Source organism: Ochotona curzoniae, unplaced genomic scaffold (genome assembly GCF_017591425.1).
Source record: "Ochotona curzoniae isolate NIBS_2020 unplaced genomic scaffold, NIBS_Ocur_1.0 scaffold_4701, whole genome shotgun sequence".
NCBI classification, from domain to species: Eukaryota; Metazoa; Chordata; class Mammalia; order Lagomorpha; family Ochotonidae; genus Ochotona; species Ochotona curzoniae.
Window position 1 is genome coordinate 50,554,944 of NW_024467122.1, and position 18,843 is coordinate 50,573,786.

Consider the following 18,843-nt stretch of genomic DNA (forward strand, 5'->3'; position numbering starts at 1 on the left):
TGTGTTGATTTAAGAATGCTAGTTCTGGAACTTTAGCTGTAGCCTTTGATCACCGGCACACTGAGCCTTGCTATGCATCTGTGGATGGAGTTTCTCAGGGAGCTGTTTGATGCTCTTGTCCTTTTAGCTAAAATCTCATCTCAACCGCACTCCCTTTGACTTTAACCCCTAGAAATACTGTCTCTGTAATTCCAGTCTTCTGAGGATGAGTTGCTAATTGATTCTAGCCTTGCCTTTGTTAGTCCTTGTAGGATTTATTTTTAATGGCTTTAGGTTTGTTTTGTTGTACTATTGGTCTTTTCCTCCTTCTTTTAGTCTCAGGATGCAGGAATCAAGACCATCACAATGCTGGATGAACAAGGAGGTGAGTTGAAATCATTGGCAGAAATTCTTCAGTTGACTCCCAGTGCCCAAAAGCCCTATCACATCAGCCATGTATAAATTGCAGCCTTTGGGAGTGCCTCTCCTTGGTAAGATGAAGATGTGGTTACTTCTGATTTGAATGACATCATGTTGATTGCCTGGTTAGGATGGGAGTACACAACTACATACCACTTTTATATCAGGCCAGCATGTGGCTTACCGTGTGCATTGGGCTTCTGTATATTCTTTCTTCACTCTAGAAATCAAAGGTTAGTCCTAAAACAGATTTAGATTCAGGTGAACTTGGAAACATTTGATTTAAGTTGGCCTTGAGAAACCTAGTTTGTTTTTATTAGTCTTGTGATTACCCTCAGATTTTGAACCTATAATGTGACAGAAATGCTGGCGATCTGGTCTGGTCAAAGTACACTTGCTTGCAAGGGGCAGCCCTAAATCTTCATATATACTTGTTCAGATGTCTTTAGAACAGATCTTTACACAAGTAGAAGCTATTGTCAACATGGGTAAAAGACTTATGTTGCAGTTTGTAATACCTTCTCATACTGATTTATTCCCTGTGGTATATTCTGGGTAGATTTTGAAGTTTGTTATTCCACAATCACATTTCCTTGTTAATACTGTGAATATAACAGAAAATGTACCCTCAACGCTTTATTCTTAGAGCAATTAAACCGCATAGAAGAAGGCATGGACCAAATAAATAAAGACATGAGGGAGGCAGAGAAGACTTTAACAGAACTCAACAAATGCTGTGGCCTTTGTGTCTGCCCATGTAATAGGTGAGTGGATGAATTAAGACTTTTAAAATCAATCAGTTAGAGCATCTTCTCCCAGATAAGGATCCAAATGCTACAGGAGGAACTTTGCTAGACAAACTTAAAATATTTCTTATTTTGGCAGATTGAGCTTTTCATGTAAAGATAGGTCTTGTCCCCGAAAACTATGGCTTAAATTTCCCCAAACCTGTTAACAAGTCCCAGTTTTAATTTGTGTATAATATAGAGCAATTTTGGAAAACACACATGTGGATAATGCAGAGCAGATTAGGATTAGTGCCTTTTCCTTAAACAAGGAATGTTAATAAAATATGAATATGTATTCTGTGATAGGCTCAAGGAGTGAAGGATGGGGGTCCTGCTGTTGAGACTAGGAGGAAAAAAAACCAAAAAATGTGGACGTCTAGTGTTATATCCTATCATATCAATGAAAAATAGGGGAACAGAACTAATAAAACTTCGTCTGGAGAACGTCGTATAGAAGAGGTGGAACATGAATTGGCCTTTCAGTGAATAGAAGGAATTAGGATGAATCTGAAGAACGGGAAAAGCATTGACTGTGTAAGGTTCAAAATAAACAAAGATTAAGAAAGTTGTATGATTCATGGACATGAGAAGCAAAAAATACGATATGTTTAAGAAGTAAAAAAGGAACTTGAACTCCAAACTATGGAAGGAGTGGAGAGATTGGAATGGAATATATGATTATATCTGAGAAACTAGCTAAAAACTTGCTATGTATTAAGGCAGTGAGGTTTGATTCTATCATTTAGGATAGAAATGAGTGTAAATCAAGAAAATTTATTTTAAATGATTGTAAGTGAAACAAAAGGCAGACTAAAGACTGGGAAGTCTGTTAAATAGGCTAATGAAAAGTCTTCAAGCCACTCATGTATGATGTTTGAGATTCTGTTTGCTTGACTCAGAATTTGTTCTTTTTGGTAACTCCATTGTGAGTATTTACGTTTTTTTTAAAGATTTATTTAATTTTATTGGGAAGTCAGATATACAGAGAGGAGGAGAAACAGACAGGAAGATCTTCCGTCCGATGGTTCACTCCCAAGCAGCCACAACGGCTGGAGCTGAGCCAATCCTAAGCCAGGAGCCTGAAGCTTCTTCCAGGTCTCCCACGTGGGTGCAGAGTCCTAAGGCTTTGGGCTGTTCTCAATGGCTTTCCCAGGCCACAAGCAAGGAGCTGGATGGGAAGTGGAGCTGCTGGGATTAGAACCAGCGCCTGTTAGATGATGGCCACCGACCGCCTGCCCGCTTGGTGAAATAATATCGGCAAGTTGTTCAGAGTTGAGATGGAAGCTTTATTGGAAAATCCGCTCCTGGGCCCCCTTCGCGCAGAGGGGAAGGAAGAGGGAAGCGAAAAGGCGTCTGAGATACGTGTGGAGGAGTTTTATACCCATCTAGACACATGGGAAGGCAAAGGGGCTGTCTGTGCCCCAACTATGCAAGGAATGTCCATTCAGGTGTGCCATTGGTCACCTGGAATCCCGCCAGGTAGGTGAAGTAGCTGGCTCCTGTGGCCCCTCCTCCTGTTCCAGGCTGGAGCCTAGGAGATGTGGGGGCGGGGCAGACCAGACCCTAGTCTCCAGTGCCCTGGGCAGCCATCAGCGCCCATATGGGATACTGGTGCGTTCAAGGTGAGGACTTCAACCACTACGTTATAGTGCCAGCCCGAGTATTTAGGTTTTCTACTTATCCTTGGTAAAGCAAAATGTGATGTTGACAAACATTGCATCTATTGTGACGGTTAACCATGGTCTTTCCTTCTGATAGAAGGGTTCATCCTTTTTTTTGTAAGAAGTGATTAGCAAAATTACTTTAAACTTACTTTTAGCTGAAATGACGTTGTCTAAGGATTGAATGACTATACTTACTGCTCAACGTTTTCATTTTTAAAGCACTTCATAAATATTTGTACTTCCATTCAGTTGTCTCAGCTGGTCTGACAGACAAAGAGTGACATACAAAGATTTATAGATTTCTTAGCATTTTAGCTCTTCGAAGGAATTAGGAATGGAGGTGTTTTTGTTATATTGTCATATTCTCATGTGACAGCATTTTTGCAATGTTTTGCCAGAGAAAATAGAGTTAAGTTGCTTCAACTTTAGTGTGTATTTTGGCCAAGAATTTGGACATGACGGTATTCTGCCAGTCTTTTCAGATTGCTTCCTGTTCTAACATAACACTATAGACCTGTTTTGACCTTGGTTGACTCTCTGAAGGCCCACATTTTAGTAACTGACTTCTCCCTTGAGATTTAGCAGATTACTTTAGGGAAATTAATGTGTAAATGCACAAATTATTGTTTTTAGGTTATAAGTATGTTTTTGCAAACTTGTGCCTTTTAACCAGTGTTCTGTGTAGTCCTTGGAAAAGTGGAGAAGAAAGCATGTAGGTCAGTTCCTTTGAGATCAGATGTTAGAGGAAAAGCAAAGAGGAAGTCTGTCTCAGCATCTAGAACTAGATCAGCTCTTCAGTCATGGCTTGTTGAATAGGAAGAGCAGTGACTCCTAAGATTACATGAAGTAGGGAATGGCTCTACGAAAGTATTCATTTTATTTATTTATTTATTTATTTATTTGTGAATGGATTCTAGCATAGAAAAGCTTTTGTTTGACACTGATGGCAGAGAAGGTAAAATATCGTCTTTTAGCTACTAACCTCAGCAGAGTCTTTTCCCAGTGGGTTAAGAGGAAATGCTGCCTAACAAATGGAATCAAGGGGCTGCTGTAACAGAAAAGTCACTTCCTGAGGCGAGAATAATGTCAGTTTAAGGATGTCTGATTTGTATTGCCTTTCTTTATCTTCTCTCTTCTTTATGTCATTGAACCTTGGCCATTGTGATGGCTCTTGTTCTCAACTCTGCCTTTGTTTTCCTACTAGTGTCTTAATCTTAATGCTAGTCAGCATTTCACTTATACTTATCATACAAATAGTCCAATCATGAGCCTCAGAAGCTGACACAGGATCTCAGTCTTTTTATATACACTTAGCATTCAGTCTTGATAGGAATAGTAGTAACAGCCCAGTTCCACAACAATCTCTGACTTACCACTTAGAAATCTTAAAAACACTAAAGCCAAGATTTTCTGTTTTTGGAGTACTATTACATTTCATTAAACTGTGAAATATAGTCTGAAGTAAAGACATTTATAGTTTTTATTTGTTATACTTAGTGCAAATATTTACTTGTTTTACTATAGAAATATTTATTTGATTTTGTGATCCTGAGAACATCTTGTATCCAAGTGTTTTAGATAAAAATTGTAGACCTGCGTATTAATTTACTCTACCATTCTGAATATTTCAAATTTAATCCTCTAACAGTAACCTCTGTGTAAGAGCCATGCTCTTATTGTCACGGTTTTACTCCCAGAGAAACAGTTACAAAGAAGCTAGCTTAGCAAATGGAAAAGCTGGGATCCAGAACTGGCCAGCTCTCTTGGCTACATGCTACACTGCTTGACTTTGACAAGAAGAGACCTCACTTTTTTGTTGTTGCTGTTGTTGGATATATTGCTGTTTAGAAAATGCTTACATAGATTTATTATTTGATATTTCTTTTGTTCTATAGGATTAATGGAAATCAGATCATACAATTGTTTTTTTTAATAAGACATGGAAATTCTTTGTGCTTAAAAGAACTAGAGCTGATTCAAAACTAGAATCAGCTAGTAGAATTTAACAACAGATAACCAGATTTAAAATTTAAAATTATAAATAAGTACCATAGTTTACTACGTTGGAATTCTGTAAGTACAATAACCGTACCATTAAAAAAAATCCTTTATGTTACATGATAACTGGTAAGTTATAATTCTAATTAGCAAGAGTTTAAATGAGATCAACTAAAACTGATCACCCTATATAGTCATCTGCCAGATGCCCCTGTTTAAGTATGTTTTCACAAGATACTCTTATGTGTCAACTTGCTCTTAAAAAAGAGCCAAGAACCATAGTTTGAAGACAAACAGGTATTTCAGACACCTTACCAAGGAAACTCAAAATAGGTGTTGGAGGTCTTCTGCTATTCTAACCATTTGTGATACTGATGTGTGAAAACCAAGCTGTGAATGTCTAAACCAAGCTGTGAATGTCTAATGTATATTGGGTAGTATTTTCTTTAACAGCTGAATGTTACCTCAATCTTATTGAAATACAGAGATATACCGCTGGTGCTTTTTTATTTGTCATTAATCTTTTTCTGGTTCACATGTTATTTGATATGTAATAGGTAATCAGTAAACATTTGCTGATTGACTGTCCTTAAGAAATCTGTTAGCTGGTGGGAGAATTAGAAATGTAAGAATAAGTTTAAGAATTATAATCCAAATAAAATTTGTGACAGAAGTAATTATGAGAAATCTGTAGTCATTGAGGAGCAAGAAAATTTCACATCTCAATTAGTATTGCCTCTCATATTAAATTTTATAATCATAGTAAAGAATAATGAGGAACAATGAATTGTGTTTTGGTTTAAATGATTTTCTCGTTTTCCTTTTAACTAGTTTCTCAAATGTTGATTGTTTCTGTGAAACTAGGCAGGAATTTAAATGCATTGTGTTTTTAAAACTCTTATACTGTATCTGTTCTGTTTGGTTGGTGTTTACCATTCTCTATTTCATTCTCTCACCTAACCTCTTCCTTTCTAATCTGCTTACTAAAAATGAAGATCTAACAACAGAAGCCGGGCTCAGTAACTGCTCAAAGGGAACCTTAAGCTGCAGTCATGTGGCGCAGTTTGAGCTGCTAACCTGCTGTCTAAAGGTGATGCTTCAAATGGCTTTTCTGTGCATGTGCATGGATATTGTGAGTGGTGAAAACTGTCTTAAAACCTGTGCTGTGGTGTGTCCTCTAAAGTGAATTTGTTCTTCATGGTTGCTGACAAAAAGTGGAGTTGACAAAAGAATCTTAATGTGTAGGACCTTGATGAGTACCTCTGATAATTAAGTTCTGACTGAATAATATTCAAGATTATTACAGAAACAGAAACGCTACAGAAGTTTCTTAAGAAATTTTAAATAGGCTCAACTTTGTAGACAGCTCCTTCAGGTTAGTTCCAATCAAAGGCAAGGCAATTCAGACTAAATGTGTCCTTTTCTTCATAGGACTTGCTTTAGCATCTTGTCCTACATTATATTTCCTCTACTCCTTTCTGGTTCTTGAATCAAAATTTACTTTATTAAAGTGTTGCCTCTAATGATTTAGATTTCCCAGGATTTAGGCCATGATCAACCCAAGTATTTAATTGCCAGTCTTGGAACAAGGTAGTATATAAACTTTTCAATATTACAGTGTCTAATATTATGTTTTATTATTTATTTATTTAAAGATTTATTTTTATTACAAAGTCAGATATACTGAGAGGAGAGACAGAGAGGAAAATCTTCCATTCGATGATGCACTCTCCAAGTGAGTGCAACTGCTGGTGCTGTGCCAGTCCAGAGCCAGGAACCAGAAACTTCCTCCAGGTCTCCCACGTGGGTACAGGGTACCAAGGTTTTGGGTCGTTCTCGACTGATTTCTCAAGCCATGAACAGGGAGCTGGATGGGAAGTGGAGCATAAGGGATTCCAGGCAAGAACTCCAGCCCCTAGGCCACCGCTCTGGGCCCTGTTTTATTATTTATTTGAGGAGAGTGCTCGCATCTGCTGGCTCACCCCTAAGAAAATTGCAGTGGCTGGGGCCAGGCCAGGAATCAGTTCAGATCTCCTTTCCAGGTGGCTAGAACCTAGCTACTTGAGTGATCACTGTTACCTTTCATGAATCTGTCTGAGCAGGAAGATGGACTCAGGAACCAGAACTGGGCATCAGTGTGGGTGCCCTAACCAGTGTCATGGCCACTAGGCAAACACCTGCCTCTTATCTTCTTTTTCAAAATTAAAGTCACTTTCCCCTTATGTATGTCATAATCTATTGCATGATTTTTATTAATTCACATATTAGCTTGTTATGATTTCATGTGGAATTTCTGTGGCACTGTCTAGTCTTAATTCTTCATGAGTGTTAACCCTTTAGTCAGATTGTTATTTATTAGATCTAACATTTTTAATTAAAAATTTTAAAAAATTTTTATACTTTGTGTATTGGGGATGCCATTGTGGTACAACAGGTGAAGCTGATGTCTTTGATGCCAGCATCCCATATGAATGTGCTGGTTTGAGTCCCAGGTGCTCTATATCCAATCCAGCTCCCTGTTAATGTGCCTGAAAAAGTAGCAGAAGATGGCCCAAGTACTTGTGCCCCTGCCTCCGATATGGTAATCAGGAAGTAGTTCTTAGTTCCTAACGTGGCCCTGAACCAAGTCCTGGCCATTGTGGTTGTTTGGTGAGTGAATGAGTAGATAAAGGATTATGTTTCTACCTATCAATTTTTCTATCTTATTCTATTTGAAAAAGCATAGCGAGAAAGAGAGAGATGTTTTGCATCCACTGATTTCACTCTGCTGATGGCCATGACATTCAGGTCTTGGTCAAACTGAAGCCAGGAGGCAGAAACTCCATGCAGCTCTCCCACATAGCTGGCAAGGAACCAAGTAGCTGGACCAACTGCCTTCTCAGGCTCAATAGCAGGACGCCAAATCAGGATCAGTAACAGGATGATAGATCACAAATAGTAGCTTAGCTTGCTGGGCCACACCACTGGCCTACCTACTTAAATTTGGTTCTTCATGAAAATTATGAAGACTATGATTAAAGGCTTAAAATTATGTTTTTGACTTACACCCTTTGTTTCCTTTTATTTTTTTGAAGTTTTATTCAGTTTTTTATTGGAAAGTCAAGATATACAGAGAGAAGGAGAGACAGAGAGAAAGATCTTCTGTCTGATGATTCACTCCCCATATGGCCACAACAGTTGGAGCTGAGCCGACCCAGAGCTAGGAGCCAGGAGCTTCTTCCAGGTCCCCTACACAGGTGCAGGGTCCCAAGGCTTTGGGCTGTTACAGCTGCTTTCCCAGGCCACAAGCAGGAGCCAGATGGGAAGCAGGGCTGCCGGGATTAGAACCAGCGCCCGTATGGGATCCTGGTCGTCCAAGGTGAGGACTTTAGCTACTAGGCTACAGTGCCAGGCCCACAGACATGTATTGTTAACCGTGGGTGAGGAGAAAGTTGAGGCTAGTGGATTAAAATATTTATTTAATGTTTAGCAAGCCAAATCTTAGCAAATTGTCTCTTTACCTTATGAGGAGTTCTTACTGTCTTAATTTTATGTGTAAGGAAAAGGGTGCTTGGCAAATGAAAATTGCTTAAGATTTTATAGCTATTGAATAACTGTTCTCGGTCTGATATAGGTCCTGTGCCTTTTTTGTGTTTGTTTGTTTGTTTTGGTTTATATTCCAATGTATCCTTTTGCTTCCTCCATATGAATTTTCCAATCTTCTAGTATGAAAACTATCAGTATTTCTAGGCATACTACCAGACTAATCTTAAGTTGCTTCTTTGTAGTAATGAAATGACCCTTTGATCTCAACAACAATAAAAGATCCCTGGGCTCGAAGCCAGAATCTTCAAGTAAGCTATGCATCTCTGGGTTCAAAAGCACCCATTTTCTCTGATCCTTAGTCAAGTTTGGAAAATAACCTACCTTTAAAGTATTTAAGACTCTTGAGAGAAAGGTGAATTAATTTCAAAATCAAAATTAGTCTCAATCTCTTTCTCTTTTCCCTCTTGCCCTTCCTCCTCATTAACTTTAAAATAAATCCTTTTTTTCCCAAAAAAGAAAAGCTGGGAATTCAATCCATTTGTTCAGGTTCTTCTGTGTGAGTGGTAGGAACGCAGTCATTGGAGTCATCACTGCTGCCTGCCAGGGTCTGTATTAGCAGGAATCCCTAATCTAAAAAACACAGTAGTCATTTAAAAATGTATGTCCCACCTTTTCCAAGGAATGATTAACATGATTTATTAATAAATACATCAACCATACCAACATAAATAGGAAACATAATTGCAACTTAAAGAACCAAGAAAGGCAGCATGAGAATTGAGAATTGGTTTTTTTTTTTTCTGGTGTTTATAAATTTATTTTTGCAGAGCTCTTACAGAAAGAGTAGGGTAATATCCCTTCTGTAGCATTAAGTTATGACTAAAGATCCAGTTATAGCTTGGCTGAAAATGAATCCCCTGATGCTTATAAAAGAGAATCAGTGTTTTCAACTTTTGTCTCCTGTTTGTGCAGTTTGAGTAGTAAATATAATGCTAAGATTCTGCCATTGACTGATTTTGACCATGCGAGTTGCATATAAATTGTATGCTTTTATAATTCTAGATTTAGAACCTTCTTTTCCTGGCAGGGGGTGGGGAGAGGGGAGGAAAAATTTTTCTTTCTGAGGAATAGAAAAAAGAAAAAAGCCTTTTAATCTAAGAATTTGTGACTGGCACCCATGTGACCAAGGCAGTGTGACAACCATTCACTAGTTGTCCAGTTTGGAGATAATTCATGTCTTTCGTGATAATTTTTAGAAAGTTTTTCTTAAAAAAATATCCTGCAAAATTTTAATTCAGAAAACCTAATCAGTTTGAATAACTGTGGTTCCGGTAAGAGTAGGAACCTGGGGTCAAAGTGTGGCCTCTTTAGCCTTACGCTGTCATGCCTCACTCACCTCTGGGATGTCCCCAGGGAGCCTCTTAAGGCATCTCTGAGTGCTGGAGGCAAAGGGAATCTGAAAAAATCAGTGGATTGCAGTTTACTACTTACTAACAGCTCAGTGAAGATTGGATGGATGTGATGTTTGTACCTTTAAAACAAAATGATTTGATGTCACTGGGTTTCTAAATTTATGTTTTTCCTATCTCATGTGACCATGAAGTGTAACATAGATTTATTAGTACATAGCTTTGTTGCCAAAGATTTTAGGGATTTCCTCAAAGTGAGCAGTACAAATCATCCTAACTCTCCCTCTCCTGCTTTGTTGGTGTCTCTGTACTTGTGACTGTTATACAGGACAAAGAACTTTGAGTCTAGTAAGGCCTACAAGAGCACATGGGGAGAGAGCGGAGAGAGGTCACCTGATGGTGTGGTGTCGAAGCAGCCAGGCCGGGTGACCAACGGTCAGCCTCAGCAGCCAAGCACTGGGGCTGCCAGCGGGGGATACATTAAACGGTATGCCAGTTCCACATTCTTTCTACACTTTTCTAACCTCCTCACACATGAATCTAATTTAGCATATATAGAATATATATTTTTCATTTTAGAAAGATATTTTTATTTGAAAGGCAGTGTTATGAGAGAGAGATCTTCCATCCACTGGTTGACTCCCCAGATGACTGTCAGAGCTAAGCCAATCTGAAGCCAGAGCCAGGAGCCAAGAACTTCCTCTGGGACTCCCACAATGGTGCAGGGGCCCAAGGACTTGAGCCATCCATCCTCTGCTGCTTTTCCAAGCCATGAACTGGGAGTTAGATGGGAAATGGAACCGCTGAGACTTGAACCAGTACCCATATGGCATACCAGCACCTGTAGGTGGTGGATTAGCCTCTGAGCCACTGTACCAGCCCTGTCTAGTTTTGAAATGTATTTCAAAATTGGCCTTTGACAAAGCATTGACTGACATTGTTGCCTGTGAATTATAGGATTAATATGTTTTTGCTATTAAATAATATTTTACTTCTATAAATAGGAAAGTGTATGTGTCACCTAGAGTAGGGGTTGACTGTATTCTTGTAAAGGACCTGATAGTTAGTATGTGAAACTTGTTAGCCATTCAGCAGCATTTGTAGTTAATCACCTCTGTTACTGTAGTGTGGCACCGTAGATCATACCTAACTAAATAAACATGGCTATGTTTGGGTAAAACTATTTATTTTTAAAAAATGTATTTATTTTTATGGGAAAGTCAGACTTACAGAGAGAAGGGAGAGACAGAAAAATCTTCTGTCTGCTGTTTTATTCCCCAAGTGGCTGCAGTGGCTGGAGCTAAGGTGATCCAAAGCCTCAGGAGCTTCTTCCGGGGGTTTCCTATGCGAGATCAGGGTTCCAAAGCTTTTGGCCATCCTCTACTGCTTTCCCAGGCTAGCAGGCATGGAGCTGGATGGGAAGTGTTGTGGCTGGGACACGAACCAGTACCCATATGGAATCCCAACAGTTAGAGGTAGAAGATTAGCTAATTGAGCCATTTTACTAGGCTTTGTTTTATTTTTGAAATTTATTTTTGGGGTTTGGATTTGTGGCACATCAGGTTAAGCCACTGCTTGTGATGGTGGTATCCCATATGGCAGCCTATTTTGAGTCTTGGCTGCTCCACTTGCAGTCAACCTCTGTACTAATGCATTCATGCCCCAATGGCCACGTGACTGGAACTGGGCCAGGTTGAAACCAGGAGCCATGAACTCCAAGTGGGTCTACCATATGGGTGACTAGAACTCAAGCATTTGGGCCATCATCCGCTGGCTTCCCAGGCACATTAGAAAGCTGGATCGGAAGAACAACAGCAGGGACTTGAATTGGCACTCTAATGCAGGATTCAGGGTCTATTCAAAGAATAGACCCTCTAATAGATGATATGGGTGTTGCAAGTGCTTCTTTACCTCTTATACCAGGGCACGTGGATAAACTATTTACAAAACCAGGTGGCTCGACAGTTTTGGCCTTTGAGCCATAGTTTTATATGTCTTTTAGAGTAGTGGCTCATTGTATTTAAGCTCCATTAATATCATCGGAGACTTGATACACCATAGATTATTGGGTTCACTTATTTCTGATTTAGTAGAACTGGAAGCTGAGTGTAAGAGTTAGTATGATCCCATGTTTCATAAGCTCCCTGGTAATGTTGGGAACCACATTTTGGGAAATACTGTTCTGTAATTGTTTTCTGATCTTCCCCTACATGCAATTAATACAGTGTGCTCTCCTTGATTAGTTTTTCAATTTTTTGTTGTTGAATATTCTCCAAAAATAGTAATGTACTTGTCCTTATTTATTTTTATAAAAATTAAATCCAGGCTTAGATCATTTAAATGGAACTGAAATAACTGGCATAACTACTTTTTTTCTTTTTTTTTAAACCGTAGTATCACTAATGATGCCAGAGAAGATGAAATGGAGGAGAACCTGACTCAAGTGGGAAGTATCCTGGGAAATCTAAAGAACATGGCCCTGGACATGGGTAATGAGATTGAAGCTCAAAATCGACAAATAGACCGGATCACAGAAAAGGTAAAAGATTATGTTGATATGCTGGAGGCCAGCTGCAGCTGAGTTTGGAGCTCAAGAAGGGGGTGTGGAATCGGCCATAAGGAAAGACATGGACACTGTCACTTGGTGCCCTCTCTTAACACCTCAAGAAACTGTCCTTTTTATTTATTCAGACACATCACAAGCCTCTGCACAAACATTTGATTGTTCTATTTTTACTTCATGACTAAGTGGGTATACACAGGTGTTTGGTTGTTTTATTTTTTACTTCATGGTCAACCAGGTGCTCTTAAAGATAATTCTGTAAGTTACCAAGATAATTTCCTTCAAAGGAAGCCAATATTCATTCTTCAGTAGTAGCCATTGGGCGACAGCCAGGACTCCAAGGCCAAGGCACGTAAGATTGTCTACTAATCAGTAATACATTCCCACTACATTTCTATCTCCACAACTTGCTGATCACTTGATGGGAGAAATATGTTCACAAGGGAAAAAACATTAAAATCCAAAACAAAAGTTTCAAATATTAAATCCCCCTACAAATACAGGCTCTAGAACCCCATAAACAGTCAAACAATAATTAAAAGCGTATCTATAATATTACTAAAAGCATTCTTTAATTCCTCTAGGCAAAAAATCTATAAGCAGCCAAAACAGATACATTTCCTATGCTCCAAAGAAATTGTAAAGACAGGCTAGCCTTTAAGGTCACAGCAACTGTGTTTATTGCCATAGCAGTTTCAGCTCATATTCCCATCACTTCCATTAGTTTGTAAGATTCTTCTCAAGCTCTGTCCCAGAAAGTATGCTACATGTCTGGGCCAGTTTTCAGGGCAGTGGGTAGGCACACAATTAGGTGTCCAGTAATAGCATGAGGTTAATTGTACTCCTGTGTGCAGATTATTAAAGGCCCACCTACTGAGGCATTATCAGTACACATTAACTCCCAAGCTCACATCAGTTGCAAAAGCCATTTCACAGAGGCAATCAACAATGCCTCAATAGGTTACAGAATTCTTAGTGTGGTGGTTGTGTGTCTGTGCAAAAGGGGGTGAGACTGTGTCAAGGTGGTTGGAGAGACATTTGCCAGGTCTTGCCATACAGCTGGAAGCTCCTCATAGCCTTGCCAACAGGGGAGCTGCTCTCTTCACACCTTGGTATCATCTACACCCACTGCACGGATCCCAGCATTAATAGCCACAAGAAAGTGAGATATCCAAGTTGTTTTATTAGTGGACAGTTATACTGTATAGTGGTGGGAAATAATTAGAGCAGATCCTGACCTCATAGGATTTAGTTTTGCTGAAACAGCTTTATTTTTTCCCCCTTTATTTTATTTATTTTTTTTTATCAGATATATAGAGTGAAGGAGATACAGAGAGGAAGATTTTCCATCCACTGGTTCACTCCCCAAGTGCCCACAGTGTCTGGAGCTGAGCTGAGCTGATCTAATGGCGGGGGTCTGGAGCCCCCTCCTTGTCTTCTATGCAAGTGCAGGGTCCCAAGGCCTTGGGCCATTTTCAACTGCTTTCCAGACCACAAGCAGGGAGCTGGATGCATAGTGGAACAGCCGGGACATGAACTGGCACATGCAAGGCGAGGATTTTAGCTACTAGGCTACTGCGCCAAACCTGTATTTTATTTCTTTTATTTCACATAATATAAAAGATACTGAAAGTGAAATTATTTGTAGTGTTTGATTATGTCACATTTAAAAACCCGTACTTTTGTGCCTGTGTGGTGGCTTAGCACCCTGAACCTCTATTTTTAGTGTTGGCATCCCATATGGGCATGATTCATCCCAGGGCCTCCACTTCTGATCCAGCTTCCTGCTTATGGCTAGAAAATCAATAGAGGATAACTCAAAGCTTGGGCCTCTGCATATATGTGAATACCCATAGGAAGCTCCTGGCTTCAGATCAGCTCAGCTCTCACAGCCATTTAGGGAGTGAACCAGCGGATGGAAGATTCCTATCTCTCCTTTCTCTGTAATTGTGCCTCTCAAATAAATGTAAATCTTAAAAAATATTTAAAAACCATACTTCACTAAACAGAGTACTTTAAGGAGTATGGTGTGATTTTAAATCTGGTTGTCTGTTGTATCACTTTTGCTAGTTTTTACTGAAGCAAACAAGGATACATAAGATGCTTTCATTTTGTGTGGATTAGCCCTTGAGTAGCCATGACATTCCATGATTCAATCCTATGTACTCTCATTCAAGTCCAGGTCTGTAACAGAGGAGGGCAGTTTTCTGTTGTATCAGTAATGCCAGGAATTATCAGGTTCATCCAGATTTCAGACTTGTTACACTATGAAAAATGTGGCATAGATTTTGTGAGATACTGGCAGGTTCTTCTGTTCTACCTTGGGTCAAATTTTATTTATGAAGGTTTTTCCCAAATGAATTTCATGTTTGGTCACTTCTTGCCCAAAATTAGTTGAGTAATGTGACTTCAAGTATTTCTTGAATTTTCTCAATGTATAACGTTTAGTTTTTGTTAGAGTGGTTTTCCTTGTGAAGAAATGTTGATGAAGTAATGTTGATCCTTTGTTTCTTTCTTCCAGGCTGACACCAACAAAGATCGAATTGACATTGCCAATGCCAGAGCAAAGAAACTCATTAACAGCTAAAGCTACTTACTGTACTTCTTGATCGTTATTCACTTCTCTGGCACCTCCTCCGAAGTCATTGCTTTTCCATAGTTTGACATTTTGATTCTATGCTCTTGTAATGGGGACATAATGCAAAAGAAGGGCCAAGAGAGTCACAGCCCCCAGGTTTTTCGTTTTCTGTTTTCCTTGAGGGTAGATTGCTGCTCCAACCTTCTAGTATTTTCTCAGTTCATCCTTAGGTTGGTCTTGTCACATACAGTGTTTTTATCCTTCTCATTTACTTCAGCATGTTCTCTTGCTTTCAAGATTTGGAAGCATTGCCAAAGACCCATGAAGAAGGCAGCTGAAGAGGTGGTTTTGTTTTTTTTTTTGATTAGTTGGTTTTGCTTTTCGTTTATTGGTGGAAGAAGAGATGAGAGATAGAGGTTGTTATCTCCTTAAACACCTGCAGGCCATGAAGCGAAATGTTGCAGAGTCACAGTAAAGATACAGTTGGGTATAATTTTTAATTTAAGTTGCAGTAATTGCTGGTTTGTGCTGGTATTTGGTGTTGGAGCTCTTGCAATATTTTTGTCATATGCAAGTAGAATTTTGAAACCTCTGCTCCAAAGAGAATAGTGTGAATTTTCTTAAAGTGAGCTTAATTTCTAAATTCTAAATGATTCACATATGTACATAGATTTTGTGATTCTGTTTCATATTGCACTATTCAGGAACACTTTGTATAAATGAATGGCTTTTATTTTCATATTATTAGTATGTCATGGTCCCATACTTGGCGTATTAACTTCATAAATATATTATTAGTCTCTGAGGAAAACAATATGTAAATATATATAGTGTGAGAATTTCGTAAAATAGGGTTTAAAATTTTTTGAAAAAGTTTGTCAGGTATATCAAGAGTGAATTCAAATTTACCTCAATTCTAAGAATTATGTTTAGATAGGGAAAAGGAAACTTAACTTTGATCTCAGGTTGAAAGTAGTTTGCATTGAGTTTTAAGTAACTTTAGACTTTAAAAAAAGTTTAGAATTTACTGTCTTACAAAATGTAATTTGGAAAATTATACCCTTGGTTAACTGTTGGTGATTGAAATGTCAGTCTCTTAACCTTGTGTATTAAAACTCTGTAGAGTCAAGGGTATACAGATCCTGAACAGTGTTTTGAGAATCTAATTGCTATTTGTCACCTTTGTTTAAAAATGAACATGTACACTTCTCATAGCCACGAGTGTGACTTGGGTTGGCTATTAATGGCTGCTTGATCCTCATAATTAAATTGTGTCACTAGCATAGTGATATTTTTCTTTGAATAAGGTAATATATTTCTATGACTGTTATGTTGAAGGCGGTGATTTCATTGGCTGCTGTGTAACAAACTGAGTAAAGCAAAGGTCCTTAAGTCGTAGAGCGTTCCAGCAGAAAGCTGCCTTTGGCACCTTCCTGGTTTCATTTTAATCATGATCATCAGTCTTCTATTCATTTGATCTTAAATACAGTAGTGATTGAAAGACTGTTTCTTAGAATTATAAGCTCCTTACTGGAGAAGACACAGTTAACATGAGAACTTTCAAATGCTGAAGAGGAAAATAAAAGAGACTCTGTTAGCTATCTAGAATAGAAATGCTCTATCCATGTAAGGCTGAGTGGTTTGCCTGTAATGGCAAATAGACACAGACGTAAGGATTGTACTATTCCTAATACCCTTCCTAAGAGCACTTAAAAACTTAATACCGTTGTGCCTAAAGGAAACAGTTCTGAGGAAACCAGGGTGGAAGTGTGAGTTAATCACCAAATTGTCTGGATTTACTCCCTAGCTCTGTCACCTGCTGAATGGAATTATTGTAATCCCATTTGTGTTCTTTAGTTTGCTGTCTATAAGTGGGGATTAATATTTACTACGTCCTGGAGTTGTATAGAGCAGTAGTGCATGTAAAGCACTTAAAAATGCCTGGTGAGTGTCAGAGCATAGTATGTGGTAGCTGTTATTTTCTCCAGCGTGAAGCTGTATTTAGTTAAAGATGCCTTTGTGGAGTTGATGAATCAAAGCACAGCCCTTTTCCCAGAGAAACAGGAACACTGATATGGATCACACATAAAATGAGTGTCATAAAATGAGTCATGAGTCATCTCTTCCACAGATCCCAGGTTACAAACTTTTTCATAGCTCCTTCTGCCCAGAAAGAAGTGAAGCCATAGAATCAGACCCATGCATGTGTTAGAAATCCAAGCTTAAAGCCTTTTCTGATTTTTCTGCTGTTAAATTGTCTGGAAACTTGCTATCATTACTCTTGAAAGGTAGTAACCAGTGTTTGACCACCTGGACTCAAATTTTGGTTCGCTCATTTACTAGTTATGTATCCTTAAGGCTACTATTAAGCTGTGAATAGTTAAAAAAACAAAAAACAACTATATTGGCTCCTGTTTCTTTGGTTTTATTTCATCTTTTGTTTCCAAATTTCAACTCTAGATCTTTCTGTGTCACATGGATTATGAATCCTACTTTAATTTCAACATCTACATCCTCATTGCACTTAGAATTTGCTTTTAAGGGCTATTTCATTTAAGTCACCATCTTACTAAAATTCAAGGTTGTATCAATTATATTCCTAGTCATATTTTTCTTAGATTATTAATATGAAGTTTCTTCTCCTTGGGACTTCTGTGTGGTGCAGTTGCTAAGTCACTGTTTTGGACAGTTGCATTCCATATTGGAGTATTTGGGTTGAATTTCCAATCTGCTTCTGATCTAGCTTCCTGCTAATTTGCACCCTGGGAAACTGAAGGTAATGGCTCAAGGATTTCAGTAGTCCCAGCTACCTGCATGGGAGATCTGGATGGAGTTCTTGGTTCCTGGTTTTTGTCTGGCCTGTTGTGGGCATTTGGAGAGCGAATGAGTGGGTAGAAAATTGATGTCTGTCTCGGTCTCTGCCTTCAAAATACAATAAATGGCTCAGCACAGTAGCCTAGTGACTAAAGTCCTCGCCTTGTATGCGCTGGGATCCCATGTGGGCACCAGTTCATGTCCTGGCTGCTTCATTTCCATTCTGGTTCCCTGCTTGTGGCCTGGGAAAACAGTCGAGGATGACCCAGTGCTTTGGGACCCTGTACCCACATGTGAGACCCGGAGGAGGCTCCTGGCTTCAGATCAGTTCTGCTTCGGATCAGCTCAGCTCCGGTTGTTGTGGCCATTTGGGAAGTGAATCAGTAGATGGAAGATCTTCCTCTCTGTCTCTGTTCTTCTGCTATATGTGTACCTGTCTTTCTAATAACAATAAAAAAATCTTTAAAAAAAAAAGATGTTTACACAAGTTCCTTATCATCTTGTCATTGTTTATAATTTCTGCCTCAAGCTTCTATACAGAGGAGATAAATGCTGTACAGATGAGATAAATGGCATTCCTTGAGTGTTCTCTGTTGTGGGTACTATGCTAAGTGGTGTTATGGTCCTTTTCACCATATTCTAATAGCAAATATGAGAGACAGGAAGTATTGCCTATATTTACAGATGAAAGAAAATTGCTTAAGTTGATAAAGTATTCATAATGGATCTCACTTCCCAGGCCTTGATCATACTCAGTACACTACACTGACTTCCACACCCAACTCTTAAGGTGTTTTTTTTTTTTGTCTTGTTTTTGTTTTATGTTGCAGACCTAAAAATTTATTTGCGACGGGACCGGGTTAACGGGAGGGAGAAGGAAGGGGAAAGCACTTAAAGAGAGCCTCTCGAAAGGGGGCTTAGGGCTGGTGCTAAACTCGAATCTGGATCTCCAGAACACAAGTCAGTCTGCTTTGCTAACCCCCGGTTAAGTCTAAACTTGTTCTCTGTAACTTTGTAGATGTTTTGAGCCTGTGCATTTAAGTCATTCAGTCTAACATGAGAGAACTATGAAGGTGCTCTAGGAACAGATGGGCAAGCAGTTAAT

General features: G+C 38.9%; 1 protein-coding gene across 2 annotated transcripts in view; it reads left to right on the forward strand.

Annotated features, from left to right (window-relative positions):
- Nucleotides 1-18,843, forward strand: part of SNAP23 (synaptosome associated protein 23) — a 56,667-nt gene that overhangs the window by 20,114 nt on the left and 17,710 nt on the right. The window contains exons 4-8 of one of the 2 annotated variants that reach the window (XM_040969699.1): nt 316-364; nt 1,046-1,163; nt 10,112-10,270; nt 12,178-12,322; nt 14,868-16,207. In XM_040969699.1, the coding sequence (XP_040825633.1) occupies nt 316-364; nt 1,046-1,163; nt 10,112-10,270; nt 12,178-12,322; nt 14,868-14,933 (537 nt within the window). In that variant the 3' untranslated portion in view covers nt 14,934-16,207. Of the gene's footprint in view, nt 1-315; nt 365-1,045; nt 1,164-10,111; nt 10,271-12,177; nt 12,323-14,867; nt 16,208-18,843 lie in introns of those variants that run through there. The other variant, XM_040969697.1, reaches the window with a different exon arrangement.